Source organism: Corvus hawaiiensis, chromosome 25, assembly GCF_020740725.1.
Source record: "Corvus hawaiiensis isolate bCorHaw1 chromosome 25, bCorHaw1.pri.cur, whole genome shotgun sequence".
In the NCBI taxonomy this organism is placed as follows: domain Eukaryota; kingdom Metazoa; phylum Chordata; class Aves; order Passeriformes; family Corvidae; genus Corvus; species Corvus hawaiiensis.
Genome location: NC_063237.1, coordinates 3,376,144 through 3,400,859, shown reverse-complemented (window position 1 = coordinate 3,400,859; position 24,716 = coordinate 3,376,144). Strand labels below are relative to the sequence as shown.

General features: G+C 58.9%; 1 protein-coding gene across 10 annotated transcripts in view; it reads left to right on the top strand.

Moving 5' to 3' along the window:
- IGSF9B (immunoglobulin superfamily member 9B) overlaps nucleotides 1–24,716 on the top strand; it is a 42,631-nt gene that overhangs the window by 585 nt on the left and 17,330 nt on the right. For 4 of the 10 annotated variants that reach the window (XM_048328579.1, XM_048328582.1, XM_048328581.1 and 1 more), the window contains exons 1-16: nucleotides 1,871–4,258; nucleotides 7,259–7,456; nucleotides 8,653–8,799; nucleotides 10,261–10,412; nucleotides 11,506–11,623; nucleotides 12,405–12,546; nucleotides 12,676–12,821; nucleotides 15,138–15,280; nucleotides 16,053–16,193; nucleotides 17,415–17,531; nucleotides 19,141–19,233; nucleotides 19,337–19,487; nucleotides 20,013–20,136; nucleotides 22,825–23,000; nucleotides 23,550–23,776; nucleotides 24,623–24,707. In XM_048328579.1, coding sequence (XP_048184536.1) covers nucleotides 3,967–4,258; nucleotides 7,259–7,456; nucleotides 8,653–8,799; nucleotides 10,261–10,412; nucleotides 11,506–11,623; nucleotides 12,405–12,546; nucleotides 12,676–12,821; nucleotides 15,138–15,280; nucleotides 16,053–16,193; nucleotides 17,415–17,531; nucleotides 19,141–19,233; nucleotides 19,337–19,487; nucleotides 20,013–20,136; nucleotides 22,825–23,000; nucleotides 23,550–23,776; nucleotides 24,623–24,707 — 2,452 coding nt within the window. In that variant the 5' untranslated portion in view covers nucleotides 1,871–3,966. Of the gene's footprint in view, nucleotides 1–1,870; nucleotides 4,259–7,258; nucleotides 7,457–8,652; nucleotides 8,800–10,260; nucleotides 10,413–11,505; nucleotides 11,624–12,404; nucleotides 12,547–12,675; nucleotides 12,822–15,137; nucleotides 15,281–16,052; nucleotides 16,194–17,414; nucleotides 17,532–19,140; nucleotides 19,234–19,336; nucleotides 19,488–20,012; nucleotides 20,137–22,824; nucleotides 23,001–23,549; nucleotides 23,777–24,622; nucleotides 24,708–24,716 lie in introns of those variants that run through there. The other 6 variants (XM_048328574.1, XM_048328575.1, XM_048328578.1 and 3 more) reach the window with 6 other exon arrangements.

The following is a 24,716-nucleotide window of genomic DNA, read 5'->3' as shown; positions in this document are numbered from 1 at the left end:
GTGCGGCTGAGCCTCTGCCCAGGGGTTGGAAATTCCCTTTGGGAGAAGGCAAGCGGGTGCGGGTCCTGGGAGGCGGGGGAACGGCTGGCTGAGTGTCCCCCTTGATCAGGGATGGGCAAGCTTTTCTCCGCATTCGGATTTCTTCTCTCATCCCGGGGAAGCGCCTGCGGCGGCTCCGGGGGGTGCGGGCAGCGTTTGCCCTTCCCTGCAAGGGTAGCCCGGCTGGGCAAGGAGAAATGCAGGAGGGATTCGTCGCCTTCCCCTGCAGCGCCCCGGCTGCGGGTTTGGGGGTGACTTTGCTCCCCCCGCCCCCTCGCCCAGGAGAGGCTGCCCTCCTTCTCCCCCCCACTGCAGGCTGGTTGCTGTGCTGGGGTAAACTGAGGCACAGGGTTGTCCAAGGTCAGGAGGGAGACGGCAGCAAGGAATAACCCTGATTTTCCTGGTCTGGCTTCTTTTCCTTTAGCTGCCAGCCCTCTCCCACCCCTCCGAGCCATCCCTGCAGGTAGAGGGGAGCTGCCTGCCGCTGGTGCAGCACCGTCCCCCATCTCTGCCGCTGGTTCCTCTCTGGGCGCATGGTTATCCCTGCGTCCCGGTGGTCCCTACCCGGGATGAGACACTGGAGCCGTGCCCTGGGTGTCACCGCACCCTGCCCATGGGGATGCGGTGACTGCCGGCAGCAAGCGATGCCTGGCTGGCAGCCACCACCACTCCCCTCCCCGTGGCGTGGGGGACACTGCCTCGGTGGGCACGGGTGGGCTGGGAGGGGGCACGTGCCGGGGTGCTGCAGCCCCCCCCCCCCCCCCCCCCACCAATTCACAGCGCTTCTCGAGCCCACTGGGTCACATCTGTGCCATGCCACAGTCCCTTGTCCTCCTCGCCTGGCAGGTGGCTCCTTGGAAGCAGGGGGGTGTGTGTCAGGATGGAGCTGTCCTTTCGGGGGGGTCAGGATGGGGCTGCCCCATTTGGAGGTTCGTAGCCCCTCTTACAGAGCCGTGGCCGGCTGCTGCCTGCCTGAACTGCATGCTGCAGTGTGGTGAGGCAGCGTTTGCAGCAGCGGCTTGCACAGGGATGCTCTGCCGGGGAGAGGAGCAGAGCAGCGAGTTCAGCACCTGGGAACTTGGAAATACCCTGGAGCCGCTCGGATGGGGCTCCGGAACTGGTGCCGGGGTGAGTGGGTGCCGGGAAGCCCCGGCACGGGGGTGCTGTGCGTGTGGAGCAGCGTGTACGTGATGAATGAGCGCGCCGTGAGTAATGCGTGGGTGGGTGCCGGGGGAGGGGATGCTGCGGGCTGGCGTGGCCCCCGCAGGGACAGAGAGCCCACGGGACTCACCCCAGCTGCTGCAACCCCTTGGTCCCAGCACTGTCCCGTCCTCGTAGGGGGTTGTCACCCCTCATTGCTTGGGGACAGGGCTTCAGAGGAGAGCTGGGGCTCACCGTGTGCCAGTGCCCTCACCGGGGCTTTTCCTCTTGCCGTGGCCTTCCTCCCACACCACTTCGTACTTGCTGAGCTGAGAAGCAGCAGTGCTGGTCCTGGGAAGCCTTCTTGCCTGGCTCTCCGAGGGCTTTCCAGGCGTTAATCGGCTCAGAGAGGGAAGGAGGGTGCGTTATCCCCTCTTATGGCATGGGGGAGGAGAGCCAGGACGTGACCGCGCCGGGAGTGGGTGTCAGAGGAGGGATCCGGCCTCCTGGCATTCCCAGCAGTGCTGTCACACCGAGGGGCTTTTCCTCCCTCTCCCACAAGTGTGACGCTGTGGCAGCACACAGTGAGTGGGGATGCTCGTGGATCCGGCAGGAGGGTTTGCAGAGGGAGGATCCGGCTCTGCCAGCCCTGGGTGAGGGCTCCATTGAAGAGGTTCCCTGGACACCGTGGCGGGCGATGCTCCCGGCGCTGACCTTGGCCGGTTGGAGTGGCTCGGTGTGGCAGTGCCAGCGCTGCATCCCCTGCTTGCTCCCAGCGTAGAGCTGTTGGGTTTTGCCTCTTTGGCCGTGGAGGAGTCTGGACCGGGAGCCACTGGATTTGGCATGTGCGGCTTTGGCCCCGCTCTCTTCTGGCAAGGGGATGGTTTGGCACCGGGAAGAGCCAAGGGCGCTGGCCAGGCTCCCATTTCCATCATTCCCTGGAGATTTCCTGCTCCTCTGGACCTGTTGGATGGGAGCGTGCGGGGCAGGGAGGGACGTGAGCGTCTCGGTCGATGACTTGGCTTGCCGGAGGGTCTTTGCGGTGATGCTTTGCCGACTCCGTTGCCTTTTGGCTTGGAAGACGCAGCTTTGCTGGTGATGGGCAAACCCTGCAAGTTCCTCTCCGGAGCTGTGGCAGGGTGGAACAGCTCCCGTTCACCTCCGGACCTCCGTCTTGGAGGTCGTGCCTTCATGCTGGAAGAGAAGCCCTGCAGATGGGCAAGCAATGGGTCCAAGCCTGTGCTGTGCTGATGGAGGAATCCTTCCCTCTCCCTTTCCCTGCGGTAGGAATCTCCCGAGCTGGGAGCCCGGAGCGACCAGCTGGCCTTTGGAAAAACAACTCCCTTCCTCCCGCTCCTCCATGGAGAGGCTGGCGTTGGTGGGAGGGCTGCCTGAGCCAGGAACAACGTGATTCAGGAGCTGCTGGCGGGCAGCTCGGAGCGCTGCCTGCATCCCAGTTTCTTGTTGGAGGGCTCTGAAGGCACCGGGATGGTACCCCCTGCTCTGTGGGGAGGGCGATGCCAGCCTGCCCGGGGTTACTGGTGCGCTGTGGGGTCGGGCTGAGGGCACAGCACCCTGGCAGCACTCTCCAGGTGCAGGAGGTCTCCTCTGGGACGGGTTTGGTGCTCCAGTTCCCACCACAGCTGCTCGTTCGGCCCCGTGGCACACAGAGAGAGCTCACGGGGAGCGCACAGGTAGCTGCTGGTCGTTGCTGGGAGATGATGCCTCCCACGAGGCAGCTGCCAACACTGGATGCTCAACACTGGGCTGGTGGTGATTAGAGGGAGAGGGCACAGGGGACCCCCAGGTGGAAGTGGGTGACCTCAGGGAAATAATTTCTTCCCTGCTCCATCTCCGTGCCTCTCAGAGCACCAGCCTGTGCTCCCACGTTCTTGCTGAGCCGCTGCCCAGCCAAGGCACATTCCCACCTGTGCCATTCCAGGGAGCAAGGACCCCCCCATGGGGCTGCTGTGGGGCAGCATCCCATGCATGCGTTCCCCTTGGGATGCCAGGGCAGCTGCCTGCCTGCCTGGGGACGGTGGTGGTGGTCCCACAGGACACCCCTTGTGCCCAGGAACAGGGTTCCGAGTCCCCATCTTGCTGTGAATGGGGCACCAAGCCGCCCCTCAGAGCTGCTAATCCTTCTCCTCGATGGCCCCGCGTGACCTTGAGGCATGTCACTTGACCTGCGCGTCGCCCTCCATCCATCTGGAAAATCGGGTTTAAAAAACAGGAATCGCTCTGAAAGCCCAGATGCTGCTTTCCAGCTGGGGGAGGGGGTGAGGGCTGTGCTCCCAGCCCTGGGGCTGCCCCGCACCAGGGGACAGGAGGATGCTTTTGGGGAGCTCTGGGTACCCCATGACAGGCAGAGGGACTGGGTTTGTAACGGAGGGTGCAACCCCCACTGAGATATTTAGGGGGCTGTGGTGGTGGGGGACAGGCGATCTCCCAGCACCCCACACCCTGCCCTGGCAGCTGGGGTCCCTGCAGCACATTGTCCCTGTCCCTCACTCTGGGCTGCAGTCACCCCCCTCTTCATTTCATGGTGATGGCTGCCTGCTCTCCTTCCCTGCTGGCCTCCATATGCCACGCTGGTGGCCTTGTCCTCAGAGATCCCTGCCATATCCCGCCTCCACCAATGTGAGCGGGATGTGTCAGAGCACATCTCATCTCAGCTCAGCAGGGAGGAGAGGTCCACAGGCTCCGAGCCTCGCGCCTGCTCCCTCAGCCATCCCCATGGGGGGACAGGGATGGGGATGAGGTCCAGGGCTGGGGGCAGCATTGGAAATGGATAGTGGTGCCTCTGTTAGCAGGCTGTGGGGCAATGGTGGGTCAGGACAGGATCCCCTCTCTGCCCCTGGGCATGGGTGTCCACTGTGCTGGGCAGGAAAGCCTTCCCAGGTGTTAATTCCTTTGGAAACCGCTCTGCTGTGGCCACGTCCTTCTCACGAAGCACCTGCAGGAAGGGTCCTGCTTCAGCGAGTGCAGCAGAGATGCTTGATGCCTTCAGCTTCACTGAGTCCTGTGGCACCTTCTGCCTCTGCCCTCAGGATCGGAGGAACTGGATGCCCAGATCCAGGTGAGGGTCTCCCCATCCTTGGCATCACCATCCTGGGGAGCCCCGCGGTGGCACCGTCTCGGTGGCGGCAGCCTTTCCTCCTCTCCCTTTGGGATGCTGTTCAACTCCACCTCCGCATCTTGTATTCTTGCCTCCTGGCACACGGTGTGCTTTTATTTTTCCTGGATCTGCTTGGATGACGAAGCCTGTTGATTACTTGTTTTTCTTTACGAGGCATCCCCCAGCTTCACGTGAGCTCCTGCACCGAGGCAGATTTGGGGTTCGCATCCCTGCTGCTGCTCCCTGATGTTGACCCTCTTTCCAAACTGCAGGTTCAGCCTTGAAACCTCTCTGAACTTGGCAGGGAAAATCAAGTGGGTTTAAAAATACCCTGTCTATTTGCGCTCTGTTTCTTCTGGCGTCTGCGGGTTGTTTTCAAGCTTTTCCCTACAAATGTGGGGGTGAGAAAACACTTTGAATCGAGAGCTGCAGTCTCCATTGCTCGCTTTCTTCGTGGCCTGGACTTGGAAGGAAAACCTGGTCAGGGTTGGGACCGCAAGGTTGGTTGGGTTGGGAAGTTGAGGAGACCCAAAGAGGGTTTGTAAGACATCTCCCCATTGCTTTCCTGGCGCTCTGGCAGTGGGGACAGGAGGGCACGGGGCCGGTAGCGGGGCGGGTGGCAGCTGGGGAGAGCCGGGGGCCGGTTCTCCGCCGTGGCTGCCAGTCGGCCGTGCGCTGGGGAGGTGATGCTCAGCCGTGCGTGCAATTCCCCACCGGCCTTGCGATCAGACACCGGCGCTGCGAGCTGCCGGGGATGACCTATTTTCCTGCGCCCGGGCAGCTCTGGCCAGGCGTGGGTCCGGCGGAGCGGCTGGCTCGTCCCCTCCCCTCCCCGGGGACGTCACCCACTGCTCTGCCAGGCAGCCAGTCAGGGGATCCTGGCGTAGCGTGACTCCCTGGCGCCCATCTCCAGGGTGTCTGGGTGGCCTCTTGGGCAGCGAGCTTGCTCCAGCTGGGCAAACTTCAGCATTCCAGGCTCCATTTGGTGGTGAGGTGCTGGAGACCAAGATTCCGTCTTGGTAGCCCAGGAGCTGGAGCGCTGGGGGGCTTGAGAAGGGGTTTGAGTGCTGCCGCTTCCATCTTCTGCTGCTGGCGGGTAGAGGGTGTCACTTGGAGGGTGACGATGTACTGGGGCCCTGCTCGCTCGGGCACGGCGGCCGGGGATGCGCGTCCTTGGATGCTCTTGAGCAGCACGTGGCAGCTGCTGTCCCCGATCGGCGCCGGAGGACCACGGGCACGGAGGGGGATCCAGCCCTGCAGCGCAGCCCCCCTCACCCTCCCGGATGGGCACAGCGGGGTCAGGACGGGTTCTCACAGCTCAGTGCCGGGGTGGCAGGGGAGGGCTGACACCGTCCCTGCTGACAGGGTGCGAATGGGAGCTCATCGGCGATGCAGCGCTAACGAGGGATGGAAAGGTGCAAGAGTGTTGTCGAGGCGGTGCAAAGCGCGTGTGGGGGTGTGCGTGCACACTGCACGTGTGTGCTCAGCAATTCCCCCGCCCCGCTGGCGTCCGGGCGGATCCGTGGCCGTGCAGGACCCCCCAGTTTTTCGGGACCCCCAGAGCGGGGCCGGGTGTCTGCAGTGGGTGTGCAATGCAGCATCTGCTCCTTGCAGGCGCCTCACAGCTCCGCACCCCGGCCTCACCTACCCTGCTGCCACCAGCCAGCCCCCCCCCCCCCCCAGTTAAACAGCCACCCGTGCCCAGTTTGCTGATGGCCTGGGGGTTGAGGACACTTGGGTGACCATCAGGAGTGACCCTCTGCAGCGGCACACCTTGTGCGTGCCGTGTGCGAGCCGTGGCCAGCTCTGCCCGCTGGCCTTCCCGCGGGGACACTCGGCCGGTGGGCCCGTGGGGTGGCACATCACGGGCCTCTCGCCGGTACGCACTTGTGCCAGAGCCAAAAATAGCCGGTGATGCTCGGCGATGCTCGGCTCCCGCGGCGGGGAAGCGGTGATGTCACTCGCCGCCAATCACCGGCGGCCCCGAGGAGCAGCGCGGAGGAGTGGGAACGTGCTTCCCCGAGCATCCCCCCCCGGAACAGCCAGCGGCTGCGTGTGCCAGGAAAACGGGGCGCCCTTCCTCGATAGGAAGGGCGATGTGGGTCTAGACCTCGTTTTGGGGACCCTCCGTTTGGCTTCCCCCCAGCCCTGGGTTTCCCTCTCTCTCCCCCTCTCTGAACGCTGTGCTGAGGATGCAGCTTTGCTGCTGCTGGCAGAGCAGGATGACGCCAGGCTGCAGCGAGCAGGGCGGCACAGCCGGGGTGGAGCAGCTTCGGAGCCGAGACCAAAGTCCCCTGTAATTACCCAGCCGGGAGGAGCAGGGTGACAGACCCGACGTGCAGGTCGCAGACGGGTTTCAGGCTTGGGGCTCTCGGGGATGCCCGAGGACATGTGGGCTTCGCTGGAGCATCGCGGCTCTGGGGGCCCAGCCCACCCCGGCACCGGTGGGAGAGCTGGATCCGTGGGCCGGCACAGCTGAGCTGTGGTCAGTGGTCCCTGCATGCTCAGTCCTGCTCGCTGGAGGATGCAGGGGCACAAGCTAAAAGCAGCCTTTTCCCTGCCACAGGGATACAGGGTAGCCCAGATGGTGCAGCTTGGTGGGGAGCAGTGCTAGGCATGCTCTGTGCTCCTCTGCTGTGAGCAGGGGTCCCCGAAACCTTTATGGGGTTACTGGGCATTACCCTTGCCTTGGTGCAGAGGTTGGGAAGCTGTCCTGAAGCATTGGGGTGCTGCTGGCCACTGTCCTGACTCCCGTGTAGCTCAGGGCGGCCTTGGAGCTGACTATAAGGGCTTGGGACCCTCTGTTGTTTTTTGGGGCAAGGCAGACCCAGGGGCTGCCCTTGTTGGAGACGGGTGGTTGGGAACAGGCATTGCTGCTGCTGTGGCTCTTCCAGGGTCCTGGTTCAATGCTGGGGACCAGCAGTGGGATCAGCCACAGATTCTTCCTTCGCCCCCTTGCAGGTGCCCTCGGCTCGAGGGAGGAGCCCGAGTTCGTGACCGCTCGCGCTGGCGAGAGCGTGATCCTGGGATGCGACGTGATCCACCCGCTCACGGGACAGCCCCCTCCCTATGTCGTGGAGTGGTTCAAGTTCGGCGTCCCCATCCCGATCTTTATCAAGTTTGGGTTTTACCCTCCCCATGTCGACCCAGAGTATGCCGGTGAGTCCTGGGGGCGCAGCGGGTCGAGGGGAGGGTGCCAGGCCCTGGCTGCGGCACAGCCCGGGATGCGCAGCTCCGCTCCATCCGCTCCTCCGTTGGAAACCACGCGGGCTCTGCCTCTCGTTGCTCGCTTTCCACCCAGTTGGTTTTAATTAAGCAGCAGCGTTAGGAAGCCAGCTGGGCTGCGTGGGACGGGAGCAAGCGAGGCAGAGAAACCCAGGGTGACGCGTGGTGGCGGTGGCTGCTGCTGCTGCCGCTGTGCCCCGGAGCAGCTGTGAGCCTGGGGAGGGGTGCTGGGGGGACGGTGGGGATGGAGCCAGGGCCACGTGCTGGGCGGAGGTGACAGGTTGGAGCTGCAGAACTCATGTGGCTGCTCGCCAGTGTTCTGCATGTGACACGTGGCCGGTGTCCTCTGGTGGGATCTGTGAGCTGGAAACCAGCCCTGAGGAGGCTGGTGTGGCAGGACAGACCCACTGTGGCATCCCTTTCCTTGTGGAATGCTGTCCTGGAGACCTTCCCTGGGTCTTACAGGGCTCTCTGCCCAAATTGCTCTCTAAGAAATGCAGCAGGGAAGATGTACCAGCTGAGCCCTGCCAAAGTCAGCTCCAGAATGAGTGATGCCACAGCCTGGTGGCCACTGCACCAGCGTGGAGGTTTGGGCTGCTTTGCTCCTGACCCAGTTTTTGGGGCCGTGCATAGGGTCAGCTCAGGGCCGCCCTGCTTTCCGGGAGTCTCCCAGGCGGGGAAAAGCTTTGGGGCACGCCTGTGTGCCGGCTGTGCCGTGGCAGCCCCTGGCTGGGAGCAGAAGGCTGGTGTCGCCGCGGGCAGACGTCACTCGAGGCACCTTGCCTGGCCCTGGCAGCTTGGCTCTGCCATCCCCAGATAGGCGAGTGTGTCACCGGCCCGGCACCACCGGCTGCAGCCACTCCACGAGGCTCAGCCAGCCCCAAACTGGGACAGTGCCCACACTGGGATGGGGTGTCCCCTGCGATGATCTCTGAGGGGCTGCTCTGGTGTCAGGATGGGGTGTCCCCTGCGGTGATCTCCGAGGGGGTACTCCGGTTTGGGATGGGGTGTCCTCTGCAGCGATGTTCCAGAGCTGCTCCGGTGTGGGGATGGGGTGTCCCCTGCAGTACTGCTCTGGGGGCTGCTCCAGTGTCGGGGACATGGTGCCAACGCTGTGCTCTCCCACACAGGCCGGGCCAGCCTGCACGACAAAGCCTCCCTGCGCATTGAGCAGGTGCGCTCTGAGGACCAGGGCTGGTACGAGTGCAAAGTGCTCATGCTGGACCAGCAGTACGACACCTTCCACAACGGCAGCTGGGTCCACCTCACGGTCAATGGTGAGCGGGGCGGGGGCTGCGGCATCTGCACGGGGCCAAAATGGGATTTCTGGTGGATGCTGGATGTCTGGTGGACGCTGGGCCTCAATGGCATCTGTGCATGGCAGACACGTGAGCCTGAAGCCTTCCAGGCTGTCTGCTCCAGCCAGGGTGTGGCTTCAAAAGGGACAAAGTTTTATTAGGGATTCCTCAGTTTAATTACGTGGAGCTTGTTTAAAGGAGAGACATCAAGGACCAGGGCTGGGAACGAATCTCCTCTCAACAAACAGATCAGAAAATCAAATCTTTGTTTTCTTGAAATTCAGATTTACTCAAATTACTTTTCCATTTTATTAAGACTGTATATTAAACTAATTAGCAAATTGTCATTCTCTGCATCAGGAGAGAGAGCTTTATTTTTAGCCCAGCAGCAGGGCTGTGCCTCTCCTGCTGCAGTGGGGTGGCTGGAGAGATGTAGGCACTGGCAGCTCCTCACTGGTCCTGCCTTGACCTTGAGCAATTAATTTAACCTTTGGGGGGATGGCTGTGCTGTGGCACAGAGCAGAGCCACCTAATTGAGCCCAATTAGTGAGCGGGAGCTTTGCAAGGGGGGCCGTGCAGGCCACCAGCCCCATCCCTACCTGCTGCCCTGCCTGCCGCTTCCTGCTTTCCCCCTGCCTGCTAATGAGCTCCGAGGGCTTGGGAAGGAGGGCAGGAGGAGGAGGAAGGAGGAGGATGGTGGTGCCTGGCTCACCTCCACCACGTGCAAGGATCCTGCAAACCAGCCAGAGGGGCTGGAAATGGCCCCAGATGCCCTGTCCCTCCCCTTGGCAAAGTGGGCCAGTTTTGGGGTTTTATGCAGCACGGGGTGTGCAGGGGCTTAATAACAATATAATAACCATAATCCTCCCAGCCCAAGGAATTGCTTTCAGGGTGAGGGCTGTGGCTTTCCCCCAGCGCATTACAACGCTTAATTTTCTTAGGGGGAAAATAAAAATCATTTGGGGAGAAACAAAATATAATTCCTTTTCCTTTTTTTTTTTTTTTCCCCCCTCCAAGCAGATTAAATTGCCAACCTGTCTCCCTCTAAAGTGGGCTTTAACAACCGCGGGTAATTAGGGGCGGGCTGTAATCCTGCCAGCCTCTTTCATCAGGAAGGAGCCTTTCGATCTGCACTGCGGTGTTTTCCCATGTTTTGACAATAGCGAGTTAATGTGCATCGGGGTGGGGGGAGGACGTGGTGCTGGTGGGGAGGAGAGGGGACAGGGCTGGGGTGCGATGTGGCACCTCGTGGTCGGTGTCCCCAGGGACACCCCTGTCCCTGCAGCCCCGTTTGCCTTTGGGGTGGTCCCAGCCCCGCCGTGCGGATGTGCGGAGTGTCCCCCGTGTGCAGGCAGCAGCCTCCCCTCTGTCCCCGTGTGCTCCAGACCCACAGTGGCCACGGGTGACACGGGGGGTCACGGTGGTGTCCTGTGCCCCCAGCTCCCCCCACGTTCACGGAGACCCCGCCGCAGTACGTAGAGGCGAAGGAGGGCAGCAGCGTCACCCTGACCTGCATGGCGTTCGGGAACCCCAAGCCCATCGTCACCTGGCTCAGAGAGGGAGACCTTTTGGGTGCCAATGGCAAGTACCAGGTAGGTGGGGGAGGGCTGCCGTGGGGACTCCTGGGCTGGGAGCTGGCGGGGACAGTATTGACAGGGCCACGGTGGCGGCAGCTCGGCCGTGCCTGCAGCCAGCCGTGCTTTCTCAGCACTTCTCCTTGGTGAGATGCCCATTTCCCCCCGCCCTATCCCTGCTGAGCAGCAGCCTGTAACGCTGCCAGCCCTTGGGTGCAGGCTGGAGACCCCCCAAGTGCTTGGGACACTGCACCTGACCTGCTCCCTGCGGACTCAGCCCAGGGGCCAGGACGCTGGAGATGGGGTGGGGGCTGCAGCCTGGGGTTGTGTCCCCCCCCGGGCAGGGATGGATGCAGCAGGGATGGGGCAGGGGAGGGTTGAGCAGGGAGGATTTCCCCTCCTCCCCTCCCCTTCAGGACCCTTTTTGCATCCCAGAGGCTCCCCGGCAGAGATTCCCCCCTGAGCTGTAATTGGTAAATCAGGCATTGGAATCAGCGCAGGCACTAATGAGAGTAATTAGGAATCATTTGTTACTAATTGAAATAGAAGGATGAGGCAGAATGAGGTGGGGGGGGAAGCCTGGCAGGGAGGCCTCCCCATGCGTGGGGGTGCTGCTACCCCAAGGGTGAGAGTCCCTTGTCCATTCTTCTGCAGTGTCCCCAGGGGGAATCCATCCGCTCCTCTTCCAGCTGAGAGGTGGCCCCACAGGGGGGATGGTGGCCAAGCTGGGGTCTCCCCCTCATCGCTCAGTGATGGAGCAGGTCTTTGGGGGGCAGGGAATTCTCCAGCAAGGCTCCTTGTGAAGCTCCAGTGGTGCCGGGGTGCTTGGCAGGAGTGGTTTGGAGCCTGCTGCCTGCCAGTCACTTCTGGGAGATGAATGTGCTGGGATGGTTATTTATTTATTTTATGATATTTTTTTCCCTTCCCCTTGGCGTCGAGCACAAACGCATGTGTTGGTTTATTAATATCCCGAGTCTTCCAGAGCAGGGAAGCCCGTCTCTCATCCGGCCCTAAAAGCGTCAGCAGCTCTCTGCTGTGGGAAGCGGGGAGGGTCTTCCCCCATCCCCCTGGGGGTCCCTGCCCACGCTCCAGGGTCTTCCCTTGTTCCCAGGTGAGTGACGGGAGCCTCACGGTGCTCTCGGTCAGCCGGGAGGACAGAGGTGCCTACACCTGCCGGGCCTACAGCATCCAGGGCGAGGCTGTGCACACCACGCGCCTGCTCGTCCAAGGTGAGACCTTCCAGCTCCTCAGCATCCCCCGGGAGGCCGGGATGGGGGGATCTCCATGGGCCACAGGGCTGTGGTGCCACCCCGGAGTGACCCCCAAGGCCTCTGTGCCTGGCATGGTGCTGGCTGCCCCGTGGCCCTGCATCCGGTTTGTAGGATGGAGGAATCTGCGTAATTGGCACATGGCGGTGGCCGTGCTGATGAGCAGCCAGGCCCTGATGGCAGCTTGGTTTTGTTTGGGAAGCGGGGAAAAGATTGAGGCTGTCATGAAGCGCCTCGTCAGACAGCGGTGATGCATGACAGGCCTCCCGCTCCTTGCTCCCTCTCTTATTAAATAAATCTTTAATTAGGTCAACAGCTACCGGCGGAGAGAGGAGCACGGGGTGTCCTCTGCTCTGCTTTTGTGGCAGTGGCGCGCTGCTGGCTCCTGGCAGTTTGCTGCGTTCCCCCTGGATTTTTCCTGGTGAAATGCTGGGGATGAAGGGAGGCGTGTCCTTGTGTGCCCTGGGAGAAGCACTGCGGGTGTGGATCCCCTCCTCAAAGCTGTAGAGATTAGGGAAAGGGCTGGGAATATCGGGCTCACTGTGGTTTTCAATCAGACCAGAGATTAGGGCAAGGGCTGGGAATATCAGGCTCACTGTGGTTCTCAGAGGAGTGGGGCCAGCCCTGCCCCAGAGCCCTCCAGCAGCCCCCAGACAAAACGCTGTGATGGAGCTGAGCCTGAGCAACCTTTGTGGGGACACTGGTAGTGGTGGGAGTGACACTTTCCTCTTCCCCCCTCCAGGACCTCCCTTTATCGTTTCCCCTCCGGAGAACATCACAGTCAACATCTCCCAGGATGCGCTGTTCACCTGCCAGGCCGAGGCGTATCCCGGGAACCTCACCTACCTGTGGTACTGGGAGGAGGAGAACGTCTACTTCAAGAAGTGAGTTTATAGCTGGCAGGGCAGCGTGTCCTCCTCCTGCTGCTGCTCCTGGGTTGTGCTGGGAGCTGGGATTGTGTTGGGAATTGCCCCTGGGACTCCTCATGATCCTCCTCTCCTCTTCTCTCGCAGCGACTTGAAGCTGAGGGTGCGGATCCTGATCGACGGGACGCTGATTATTTTCCGTGTCAAGCCAGAGGATGCTGGAAAATACACCTGTATCCCCAGCAACAGCCTGGGCCGCTCGCCATCAGCCTCTGCCTACCTGACAGTGCAGTGTGAGTGCAGGGATGGGGCTGGGACTGATAACACCTGGCTCCCAGGCAGCCCCAGAGGCTCTGGTGTCCTGGTATGACACTGGGAGAATCAGGCTGATGTGACAGCAGCCTTTGGATGAACACAGAATCGTCCTCAGCACAAAAGCTTGAGAGCATCCCACATGGGTGTGGGAGACAAGAAAGCAAATGGTCTGAGCATCCTGAGTGACACTGCTCAGCTGGGACCGGTGTCCACCTTTGCCACAAGGGTTTTTTAGTGAGGTGAGCATCATCCCATGGCTGCTCACTCTCTGTCCTCACCCTGCTGGGAGGCACCGGGTCAGGGCTTTTGGTGCCAATGTGTATTTTTTGCTGTTCATTGTGGGGGCTCATTCCTGTGGCGCGGCCGTTTCGCGAGCTCCGGAGCCCGGTGTGTCACATTTTTCAGGCGGTAAGCGATCTAAACAGGCGGAGGAGAAAGGGCTGTAGCAGGAGCGTTGCTTCCCACGCTCGTTCTCCCGGAATCCCCGGGCGGTAATGGGTAGTGTGCCACCGGCATCCTGTGGCATTCCACAGTAATGGCCTCAATTGCCGCCGCTCCAATTGCAATATTGCTCTGCTTGGAAAGACTGCGGCGCTTTTATTTCATAAAGAAAGACAGGCCTGAGCAAAGTGGGCTCTCAACGTGGGTTTTCCAAGGCTGCCTTAGAGCTGCTGCTGCCTTTGGACCCGGTGCTGGTTAGCAGGGAGCTGCTGGGAGAAGGGCTGGGAGGTCCCTGTGGGGATGGATGGAGAGGCAGAGCGGGCAGGGGGACGGTGCGAGTGATGCTGTGCCCAGGCACAGGCGTGATTTGGGGCTTGGTTGTGCCCAGCTGGGTGGCTCTTGGGAAAGCCTGTGGCCTCAGGCCATTAAATCTGCCCTGCTGCTAATCCAGGGCTGCTTGTCAGGGCTGATAGCTGTTAAAAATAGCTCTAATGGCAGGGAAAACAGCGCTCGGACAATCTGCCGCTCAGCCAGGCCTCAGCGCAAGGAAGGGTGCTCGCTTTTGGTGCCACAAACTCTTTTCCTCCTGAGCAAACCTCATCCACACCGGGGCTGATGCCTCCGGAGGGAGCTTCCCACCCTCTGAAGCGGGTGGGGACACAGCTCTGGGTCATTAGTGGGCTGGGCTGGCCCCTGGCCAGTGACCTAGTAGTGAAAGGCTCGATCCCATTACCCTCTCCCGCGCTGCTGGAGTCCTTGATTACATTTCCTAAGAGGTGGAGTTAAGCAGAGGGGGGTAAAGCCTGCTCCATATGTGGCACTGGGCAATCTGGGTTATGGTGCCACTGCCGGGGACGTGCAGTTTGGGGGAGTGGTTGGGGTGACATGCTGGGAGAGCTCCCAAACTCTGCTGGTTTTGCCCCAAGAAAGCAATAAGGAGAGGACACCCCCACATCTTCCATCCCTTCCTATTAAGCACCTTAATGTTTACCCCCTAATTTGCATCAGCAGCACGGGGATGCTGCACCCCAAAACCCCCTCATTTATCCCTTAATGCAGCGTAAGCCCCATCAGGATTTTCCCATAACCTCGTGCTACCGGTGTCTAGACAAGATTGTAGAAATACTCTTCTTATTAAAAATAACATTTTTTTAAAAAGCTTCTTATTAAAGAAAGTCTAGATTCTCTTCAACCCACTCGCACTTAATTAAAAAGCTCTTAGAAGTGCTGTTAATGACACATTCTAGACTGGAGGATTGCGAGACACCTCTCTGCGTGGGTGGTGCAGCGTGGAGCGGGGGGGTTAGATACGTATTTTAAGGTTTTTGCATCTTGGAAAGGGTGAGGTGGCTGATGCTCAGCATGACCCAGCCTCAATGAAGCATGAGTACAGGCAGATACGGGAGGTAAAGGACTCCTGGCAGACTGGACATGGATCCCTTTTCCCATCTGGGTGTGTTTTAAGGTGTGGCAGTTGAAAGAGCTTTGATTGCTGGTGTGTAAAACCAGGCTGGGCTGGGTGTGCATCACACGTGGCGCGTGTCGCGCTGTGGTGGAGCGGTGCAGGCTTAAGCGGGATGCAAGCTGGTGTGGAACTAGGGGCAAGCATATCTCACATTTCTTCTTAAATGCAGTCTTTAATGAGCCCCAGGTAGGAACGCCCTGGACATGAGCAAAGCCTCCCAACAATGCCAGGTATTCCAGTGGATTTGTGTGTAGCAAGCCTGGGATAACAGCCTGTGGGAGCCAGGGTGGTGCTGGGGTTGGAATTCATTACAAAAGTGAGGTAGATCCTCTGAAGCCAGGCTGGTGGGCTGCCTCCCCATGCTAACGTGGTGCTGCTGCCCTCCCAGATCCTGCCCGCGTGGTGAACATGCCCCCCATCATCTACGTTCCCATCGGGATCCACGGGTACATCCGCTGCCCGGTCGAGGCGGAGCCCCCGGTCACGCTGGTCAAGTGGAACAAGGATGGGCGTCCCCTGCGAATCGAGAAGGTAACGAAGGCCCCGGGGAGGGGAGGTGGGGGCACAGAGAGGTTCGGACCCTCACGTCCTCAGCAAACAGCAGTGAGCACCACCAGGCACCCTGTGGGTCCCTGTCTGTGCAGAGAGGAGGAACCCGTGATACTGCTTTCCCTTATCAGCTGTGGGCAGAGTTAATTCCAGTTCTTGTGTGAAGCCCATGGTGCTTGTGGACACTCTGGGTCTCTCAGACCTGGCCCCTGCTTCCCCCTAAAGTCACCTCCTGATGGCCCTGGTTTATTTTTGCAATGGCAACTGGTGGCTAAAAGACCCTTTTAACAAATCTACATCTTCCCCTAATCGTGGTTTGATAGTCTGAGCAAGGATATTAGCCATTAAATATTTAAAGAAAACGCTCAATATTTTAAATTTTTTTCTTAAATATTAATGATTTGAAGTTTTAATTCCATTTAAAGCTGTTGCTGCTGTGGCCTCCCAGCCCTTGGTGCCCTCAGCCCTCCAGGTGGAGTTGTCTTGTCCACTCCAGAACAAGTTTTATTTAGCGTTAGATTCTGATCTAAAATCTTTTGGGCTACATGAAGGAGCCTGGCTGTGTTTGAATGGGCTGATGTCGTCCAAGTTTCCTCTCTCTGTTGAGGAGATGCTTTGGATGTTGGGAGTGGGATTGGGCATCTCCCGGGGATGTGACAGCCGCCCTGGGTGTGGGTGGGGGGCTTGGCTGAAGGGGAAATAAGGAGCTGTGGTGGCTGTGGGGTAAGTCAGCTCCCTGGTTCTCCCTGTGCAGTACGCTGGCTGGAACCTGCTGGAAGACGGGTCGATCCGGATTGAGGAGGCCACTGAAGATGCTCTCGGCACTTACACCTGTGTGCCTTATAACGCCCTGGGTACGATGGGCCAGTCTCCCCCTGCCCGACTGGTACTGAAGGTAACTCTCCTGCCAAAGTCCTGTGGGTTTGCCGGGAGCAGTGTCCTCCTGTGCCAGAAGCAGCTCCCGGGGCTGTGTGGGGAACAGCAGAGGCTCGAGGGGTGAGGTGTGTCTGTGCTGTGGTTGGAGATGTGCTTCCCACCAGCACAGGCAAACCCCCAGGGCACCCTGTCTGGCGTAGCTGGAAGTATCCCGCCTGAGCAGCAGCACGGGTTTTCACACTGGACTGGGGTAGTTTGAGGAAACATCTCCCTGGAATGTCCCCTTTACCAACAAAACACTTAGCCCTGCCAGCCCGGGCTTGGTTTCAGGAGGATTTTAATAAATGGATGATTCGAGCTCCACGTGCTCCGGCTGCGTGCGGCGCCCGGGGCGCGCTGGGCTCCCAGTGCAGTTCCCCGTGCTGCTGGGGTGGGAGCTGCTGCCTCTTCCCTCCCTGAACACGGAGTCCTGTGCCTGGGAGGGAGCCGTGGTGATTCATGGTGTCTCGCCGAGGTTCACACGATAATGCTTTGTGTACCAGACACACACATCCGCCGGGGCGGCTGCCGGGGCGAGGAAATCAGGTTGATGGCTGATGTGATGTGGGTGGGTTTCTTCCTGTTTCGAGGAGGTAAAAAGCAAGATGCTGCTCAGCCTGGAGAAGAGAAGTTGTTTGGAGATCTCACAGCAGCCTTCCAGTGCCTGAAGGGGCCTGCAAGGAAGCTGGAGAAGGATTCTTCATCAGGAACTGTAGTGACAGGACAAGGAGTAAGGGGTTCAAACTGTAAGAGGGGAAATTTAGGTTAGATATTAGGAGGAAATTCTTCCCTGTGAGGGTGGGGAGGCCCTGGCACAGGTTGCCCAGAGAAGCTGTGGCTGCCCCATCCCTGGAAGTGTCCAAGGCCAGGTTGGACGGGGCTTGGAGCAGCCTGGGATAGTGAGAGGTGTCCCTGCCCATGGCAGGGTTGGAATGGGATGAGCTTTAAAGTCCTTTCCAACCCAAACCATTCTGGGCTTCCATGATTCTGTGCTCTAGTGAAGTGGCTCTGTGGAGAGAATCTCCCTCCCTGTGTGTAATTCGGTGTGCCATGGAGGCTCCTTAGCACACGTTCGCCACACAATTTTCCTTGCAACGCCTCAAGCTTACCCAGAATGGGGATTGGGTTGGTTTGGAAAAGGCTTGGTTTTGGTGATGGGAGTTTGGGTGGGCTGACTCCTTGTTTTTCCCCTTGGCTGCAGGACCCCCCCTATTTCACGGTGCTACCAGGCTGGGAGTACAGACAGGAGGCAGGGAGGGAGCTGTTGATTCCTTGTGCTGCTGCCGGAGACCCCTTTCCCATCATCGCCTGGAGAAAGGTACCCGGCCTGCCAGACAAATCTGCAGTGCCTTTGGCTTTTGGTGAATATTGCAGACAGAGAAGCCACACTCTGTCCCGGTAAGAACAAACTGCAGGTACAGCTGCTTCGCTTTGGGCTGAGCCACTGCCGTCCTGTCCCGCAGGTGGGTGGGGGAAGCCCGGCTTGTGGCCACCGAGTAATGCTGGGAAACCGACACGGCAGCATCCGCAAAGCTGAAACACTGCCCCTGTCCCAGCCCCCTCCTCTGCCTCGCCAGCACTGCCCACAGGACACCCTCCTCCTTGCCTGGCTCCCAGGTGGTCACCAGCAGGACGTGGCAGTTGTGGCAATGGGATTCTCGCAGCACACACCTCCCGTGGAGGGAGGGGATGTGTCACCACTGCACATCCAGGGGTCTCTTGGCTCTGGACCAGTCAGCACCTGCTCTACTGCCCCGTGACTTCAGAGACCCTGGGAAGAAGCTGTTTTTATGATCCTGAACTGGATATAAGGATTTCAAGATGTCCCTTTTCATAGAGCAGGGTGTGGTAGCACAGCCTGGGAGCAACGAGGGCTTTCCAGTCCTCCTTCCCCTTGTTTCCCACCTTTACTGCTCCCATAGGAAAGCCACTGTACAGGAGAGCTCCTGGGCTCTTTGTCCTGCTGTCAGGAACTTCCTTCCAAGCCTTCCATGCCCTTCTTAGGGCTCTTGAGAGTGAGCTGGGTCCCTGTGTCACCCAGTGGGACCATCCCCAATCCTTGTGGCTTGAACTGCTGGATCTCTGGTCCCTTTTAGCAGCACAAGGAGGACCATGATTTGCACACATTGCAAGTGACCTGCCTAAAGCTTGTTGGCTGTTTAGTCTTTTTCTCCATCTTATTTTTCTTTCCGTGCCCTCACCAGTCTCAGGTTTCTTTCCAATCCCGCTTGTGCCTTCTGGTGGTTCTCTTCACATTGTGGCTCTGGGCTTATCCCCTCCAACTCCAGTTGGGGCTGGCTTGGGCTGGGCTCAGTTTCCCAGTGGCAGAAGCCAACTCCCTCCCTCCCCACCAGCCCACCAGTGCTGACCAGTCTCTTGAAGGACTCCTGGGCTTGGCACTGGTAACCCCATGTGTCCGTGGGCTCCTCTGCTCCTCCTGCTTGGCATCGACCTGTGGGTCCTGGTGTCGATCAGCAGAGTCCCCCACATGAAGAACAGCTGAAGAGGACTCGGGACAACGTGGGATTTGCATAACTTTGGCTGATGGGCATAGATGAGTTGTTACAAGATCCGTCTTTCCGCTCAGCTTGAGAGATTCCAGGCACCTCCATGTACGCCATCCTCCCACATCCCCATGGGGGTTGCTGCCCAGACCTGTGACGTGAAAGATCCTGCCTCTCATCTGCCGCTGACTGAGGCTGAAGGGCAGTTTGGGCATCTCCTGGGGCAGCCCATGCCTTCCCCATCCCGGGAGGGGGTTTGCTGGGTTGGCCAGTGCCCCTCCCCGCAGCGGTTTCAGCTTTGGATGCCGGAGGTTGAGCCCTGGCGTGGGGCTCGGTGTCCGTGCGAGTGCCGTGGGGTTTCCCGCTTGTGTGTGAGTGCTGAGCAGCAGCCTCCTGACGCATGCCTCTCGCGTTGCCCCCCAGGTCCTCTCGGAAACGGGGGAACCGTCTGCCTTGCCACGACCGGAGAGACCAGATCCCCTGCCGGTGGCCGGCGGTGTCCCCTGGGCCGCGCAGGTAGCTTAGTGACCCCGTCGCCGCCTCGCCCTGCCCCACAACCCGCTGCTGAGTTGTGTTTTTTCTCTCTTTGCCCGGCTCCCCACCCCGCTCCTTGCCCAAGGTAGGGAAGCCCAGCAGGAGCAAGCACAACACGCTGCCCGGCGGGACCCTGCAGATCCGCTCCCTCGGCAAGGACGACCACGGCGAATGGGAGTGCGTCGCCACCAACATCGTCGCAAGCATTACTGCCAGCACCCACCTGACCGTCGTAGGTACGGGCGGGGGGGGAAGGGGCCTGGGGAGAGTCTCCCAGGCAAGGCAGGAGATGGGGATGCTCCCCAGAAGGAGGGCTGTGGTGACAGGACGAGGGGGAATGGCTTTAACCTGAGAGACAGTTTGGGATATTGGGAAGAAATTATTCCCTGTGAGGGTGGTGAAGCCCTGGCACAGAAGCTGTGGCTGCCCCATCCCTGGAAGTGTTCAAAGTCATGTTGGACAGGGCTTGGAGCAGCCTGGGATAGTGGAAGGTGGCCATGGCTGGAGGGTTTGAGTAGATGTCCCTTGGAAGTTCCTTCCAAGCCAAAGCACTCTACGGTTCTAAGAGCAATGTCTCCTTCAAATGTTATTTCCTGGTGGAATTGCCTTTCTCTGCGCTGTTATTCTGTCCTGCTGCCATTTCCAGCAGAAATTCCAGTGGCCTTGGCTTGGTGCAAGAGGAGTCCCCTTGGGCCATGGCTTGGGAGAAGACCCCTCCCAGCCCTGGTCCTGCTCCCCTCTAAGCTGTCCCCTCTCTGCAGGGACAAGCCCTCACGCCCCGACCAGCGTGCATGTCGTGGCCGCCATGACCTCAGCCAACGTCTCCTGGGAGCCCGGCTACGACGGTGGATATGAGCAGACTTTCTCAGTTTGGTACGGCCCTCTGTGAGTCATCCTGGCATGCTTTGCTCTCTGCTTCTTTTCCTTCCTAGCCGACCCGAGCTTCGAGCAGCCGGGGGGGGGGGAGGAGGGTGGGGAGAGGGTGGCTCTGCGCCCGTGGGCCTTACAGGGCTGAGCTCCCTTGGGGGGTTCCTTGGAGAGATGGGTGGTGGTGATGGTGGGATCATGCAGTTCCCGTGTTTCCTCTCCCTTCTGTGCTGGCCACTGCCTCCGTCTGCCCCAGCAGGTTTTACTCTGCTTGTGGTACACGGGAGACGCTTTGCATTCACGTAGCTGTGCCTCTGGCATCTAATTTCAAGATAAACTGTTTACGAGGCTTAACAGCCAGGGAGAGGATGGAAAATGCAACCTTTAGAGAGTGTGTCCTGGAAGAGCTGTGACTAAGCAGAAACGTTCTCTCCTTGCTCTGTGGCTCCCTGGCGGTGGTTAAATCCCAGCTGAGATCATGACCAGCCCCTGGGAGATCCTGGCACTGGGGCTGAGCCCATGGGGCTTTTCTCCCGCAGCTCCTGTGTTACCCAGCACCCAAAGCCAGTGGGTGCATCCCACCTTCCTGCAGCAGAGCCAGGCTCAGCCCTGTGCCTTTCCCCTGGGGCAGGGGAGGGAGAAATGTAGCTGCAGCAAGGCTGGGGTTTGCTTTGGGCTCTGCTATTGTCATTTCTTCTGAAGAATCATCCTTGGAAATGTGGAGGGGGTGACGCCTTCGCTTCCCAGGCTTGGGCTGGCATTCTTCAGCCTTTCCTCTTGCTCTCTCATTCTTTCCTTGCCTTAATTTGCCCTGATGGAGACTGCTGATAGAGAGGAGAAAGGGAGATGCTGCCTGTAATGATTTCTGCTCTGCTCCAGCCCGGGGCTGGGTTGTCTGTCTGGAGATGGAAAGAAGGAATGGACTGAGCGGAGGGGGGAAAATGAGGGAGCAAGCTGAGCAGTGCAGACCTTGCTTTGATGAAAATGTCCTTGGGAAGGAGTGGTTAAACCTCTGCTCTGGAGACGTGGCTGCATCAGCAGCTGCTGCTGCTCTTGCTCTGCAACCTGCTCTAGGATTCCTGCCTCCTCGTGGCTCTTCCAGACTCCGCAGGGAGAGAGCAGCCAGCAGGGAAGGGTGTTTGCACCAAGCAAAGTGGGGACTTCGGACAGGGAGGCAGCGACCGTCTTGCCCTGACCCTCGGGGGTGATCCCTGGGGGATGTGCTGTTCCTTGGGACCGGGATTCTGGGACACAGCTGGCTCATGTAGTGCCATCCGGAGTGCCATCCGTGCGTTTTCCTCCCTGCTGTGGCTGTGGGATGCTCAAGCAAAACATGGCTTCATTTCCTCTGGATTCGTGCTCTCCTCCCGCATCTGCGGTTGTTGAGGCTGGAAATGCAAACCCCGCTCCCCAGGGATGGCCGGGGCCACCACAGCATTCCAGCTGCGCCATGTCCTCCCTCGGCAAGGGGGTTGTCCTGGTTCAGTGCTGCATTTAGCCTCTGCTTTCCCCACCCTCAGCCCCTCTCCCGTGCGTCCTTGCCCGCAGCAGCGCCAGGGAGGAGGGATGGGAGGGCAGTGGGATTAAACGCTGCAGGGAAACCTGCCCTGCTGCCTCCGTGGTGGTGGGGGATCCTGGGAGCTGGAGTCCCAGCCAGAGCTGCAGTGATGCAGAGGCTTTCTGAGGCACACGGCACATGCATGGCTCTCCACTGACCTGCTTGTTTCCATGGTTTGCTGCTGCTTCTCTGCCTCACCTTCTGCTCCCTGGACAGCAGCGTTATTTCTCTTTGCTCCATCTTTTCCTGCTGGGTGGATTCACCTGGCTGTGTGCCCGTGGCTGCAGATGTGCCCCCTTACCTGTGCAGGATAGGCCATCTGCACCAATCCTTCCCAAACCCTCTGTGGACACCGCCAAAACCTGCAGCTGAGGGCTCGGACTCCCTAAAGCATCTCTAACACGAGCACCAGTAGTTGCAGTATCGGAGCAGTGCACTGGTGCTGCTTTGGAATGTGGGATCCTGGTGGAATTAATGGCTTGTGGAGGTGGCTGCATGCTCCTGGGTGGCACTGGGATGGCTCTGGGAGCATTTTCCACCCTGGGTTTGTGGTTAGACCCCAGCAGAAAGGCTCTGTCCTGCACTCCCTGCCAGTGCCTCGCTGCGCTGCCAAACCCTGAGTGGTGCCCCAGGCTGTGCTGGCAGCCCCCGACTTGTGCAAATGTGGCAGAGATGGGGATTTAGTTAAATGTCTCTCGTGGGATGACATGTACAGGACTACAGCTGAGGGAGAACTTGGCTCTGGCTCAGGAGATGTCGAGGTATAAATGGGAACAGGGCCTGTCTCCTGCGTCAGCCGTTCCCTTTGCAGCACTCACCAAAATGCTCCAGCTCCCACTTTTGCCCATGGGAATCTGGTAGAGATCACGTCAGAGCGGGGCTGTTGGCACTGCTGTTGTCCCTGACCCAGCTCAGGGCAGAGGGGAGAGCTGGTGGCAGTGTCCCTGAGAGCTGGTGGGACACGAGGGGATGGTGGCCTGTGCCAGCTCGTGGGTGGCGAGTGGCTACCCCACGTCCATCCACATCACTGCTGCCAAATCAAACCATCGCTCGGGAAAGCTCCATTTTTGCATAAGAAGTTAATGCTGCTTCTTTGTTCTCCCTGTCAAAGACACCTTCCCTGAGGATGCTCCCTTTTCTCTCGGCAGGATGAAGAGAGCCCAGTTTGGACCCCATGACTGGCTGTCTCTCCCTGTGCCAGCTGGTTCCAGTTGGCTACTGGTGGATACCTTGGAACCAGAGACTGCTTACCAGTTCAGTGTCTTGGCTCAAAACAAGCTGGGCACCAGCTCCTTCAGTGAGGTGGTCACTGTGAACACTCTAGGTAGGTCCTCCTTGGGAACAAGGGAAGGGCTGGGAAGGGATTTGGGAGGTTTGTGGGGAGAAGGGGGCCTTTGCCTTCCTCCATGTGTCCTGTCTGCTGGAGATGATTGTTATCCAGCCATGCAGGAGATAGTTTGTGAAGGGTCCTGGATGAAGCTTGCAGACTGTGCTGGATGCAGGAGGCTCTGGAAGGCTTGTCCTGAGAGCCAGCATGCGAGAGCTGTACTGTGCCAGTCAACCTTTCAGATCCTTCCTTAAGTTCAGCTGGGATCAGGAGGAATTAATAGAGCACGAGATACAGCTCAGAGCCCTTGGGAGGAAGCAGGAAGGCCTGGAGTCATGGCCTCATTAGTCCAGTGCCTTTTGAAAATCCACTTTTCTATTTCTGTGATAAGAGACCAGATTCCCAAGACGTGCCCTAAACTCCTGAAATGTGGGAACCACCTCTGTGGCCCTTCTGCTGCTGCTGTGGGCACGAGTGGGAGAGGATCTTCTGTGCTTTGCCTGCCCCATCTGAAAAGTGTCCCTGTCCCTTCTGCTCTGTCCCCAGCATTCCCTGTAACAACTCCAGAGCCTCTGGTGTTGGTTACCCCACCGAGGTGCCTAACAGCCAACCGGACACAGCAAGGCGTCCTCCTGTCGTGGCTCCCTCCTGCCAACCACAGCTTCCCCATCGACCGCTACATCATGGAATTCCGCGTGGCGGAGAAGTGGGAGATCCTGGATGATGGCATCCCGGGCTCTGAGAACGAGTTCTTTGCCAAGGACTTGTCCCAGGTGAGCAGGGGCTGCCCGCACTGTACCCAGCTCAATGATCTTTTCCAGCCTTCATGGTTCTGTAACAATATTGACACCATCTGCTGCAGCTCCGGGGAAGTTTTGGGGTGGCTCAGTCCCTGAGCTGGGATCCTCGAGGAGCTGGGCAAGTGTTGGAAAAGATAGAACATTTTAATAATTTTAGTTAATGGCTCTAAGTAATCATAATCAATATACGTATAAATTATAAATAGTGTGTTATTGTTCCATTACTCTTAGCCAGCATTTGGCAAAGTTGTCGTGAGCTACTTCTGTAGGAGCACAGCTTGAGAAATGACTGAGAAACTTAAAGTTTTGAGAAAGTCACTCTGATATGATTCAATGAGCAAAGCCTGGGAGAGAAAGATGAATTGTTGAGGTTGGAATGTAAGATTTATGGACCACAAGGACATTTTGCAGAAAGCAGAAGATAAAGAGACTAACAAAGTCTCAGTATACATTGGAAAGTCCCTACAGGAAGAAAAAGATACCAAAAATATGCACTAATTAGCATAAGAAGCGAGAAATCAATAACCAATAGAGGATAGAATACTAATTAATGAAAGAGATTTGTGTAATTTAGAGCCAATGAACAATAATTTTTGTTTGATGAGAATGTATAAAGAGATGAAAAAGTTTTGTATATGTGTCTGGGTGGAGGCCAGAAGTTTATTGGCCCCACACCCCTGGCCAAGGATAAAAGCCTGACCTGCTAACATTAAAAAGGTGATGTTAGAGGGTTTTATTTATCCTGGGGATGTTGGAGGATCTGGCGAGACGAGGCTGGAGGCTGTGTGAGGGCCCTGACGGGTGTGTTTGGTGTTCCAGGACACCTGGTACGAGTTCCGTGTGCTGGCGGTCATGCAGGATCTCATCAGCGAACCCAGCAACGTCGCTGGCGTGTCCAGTACAGGTGAGGGCT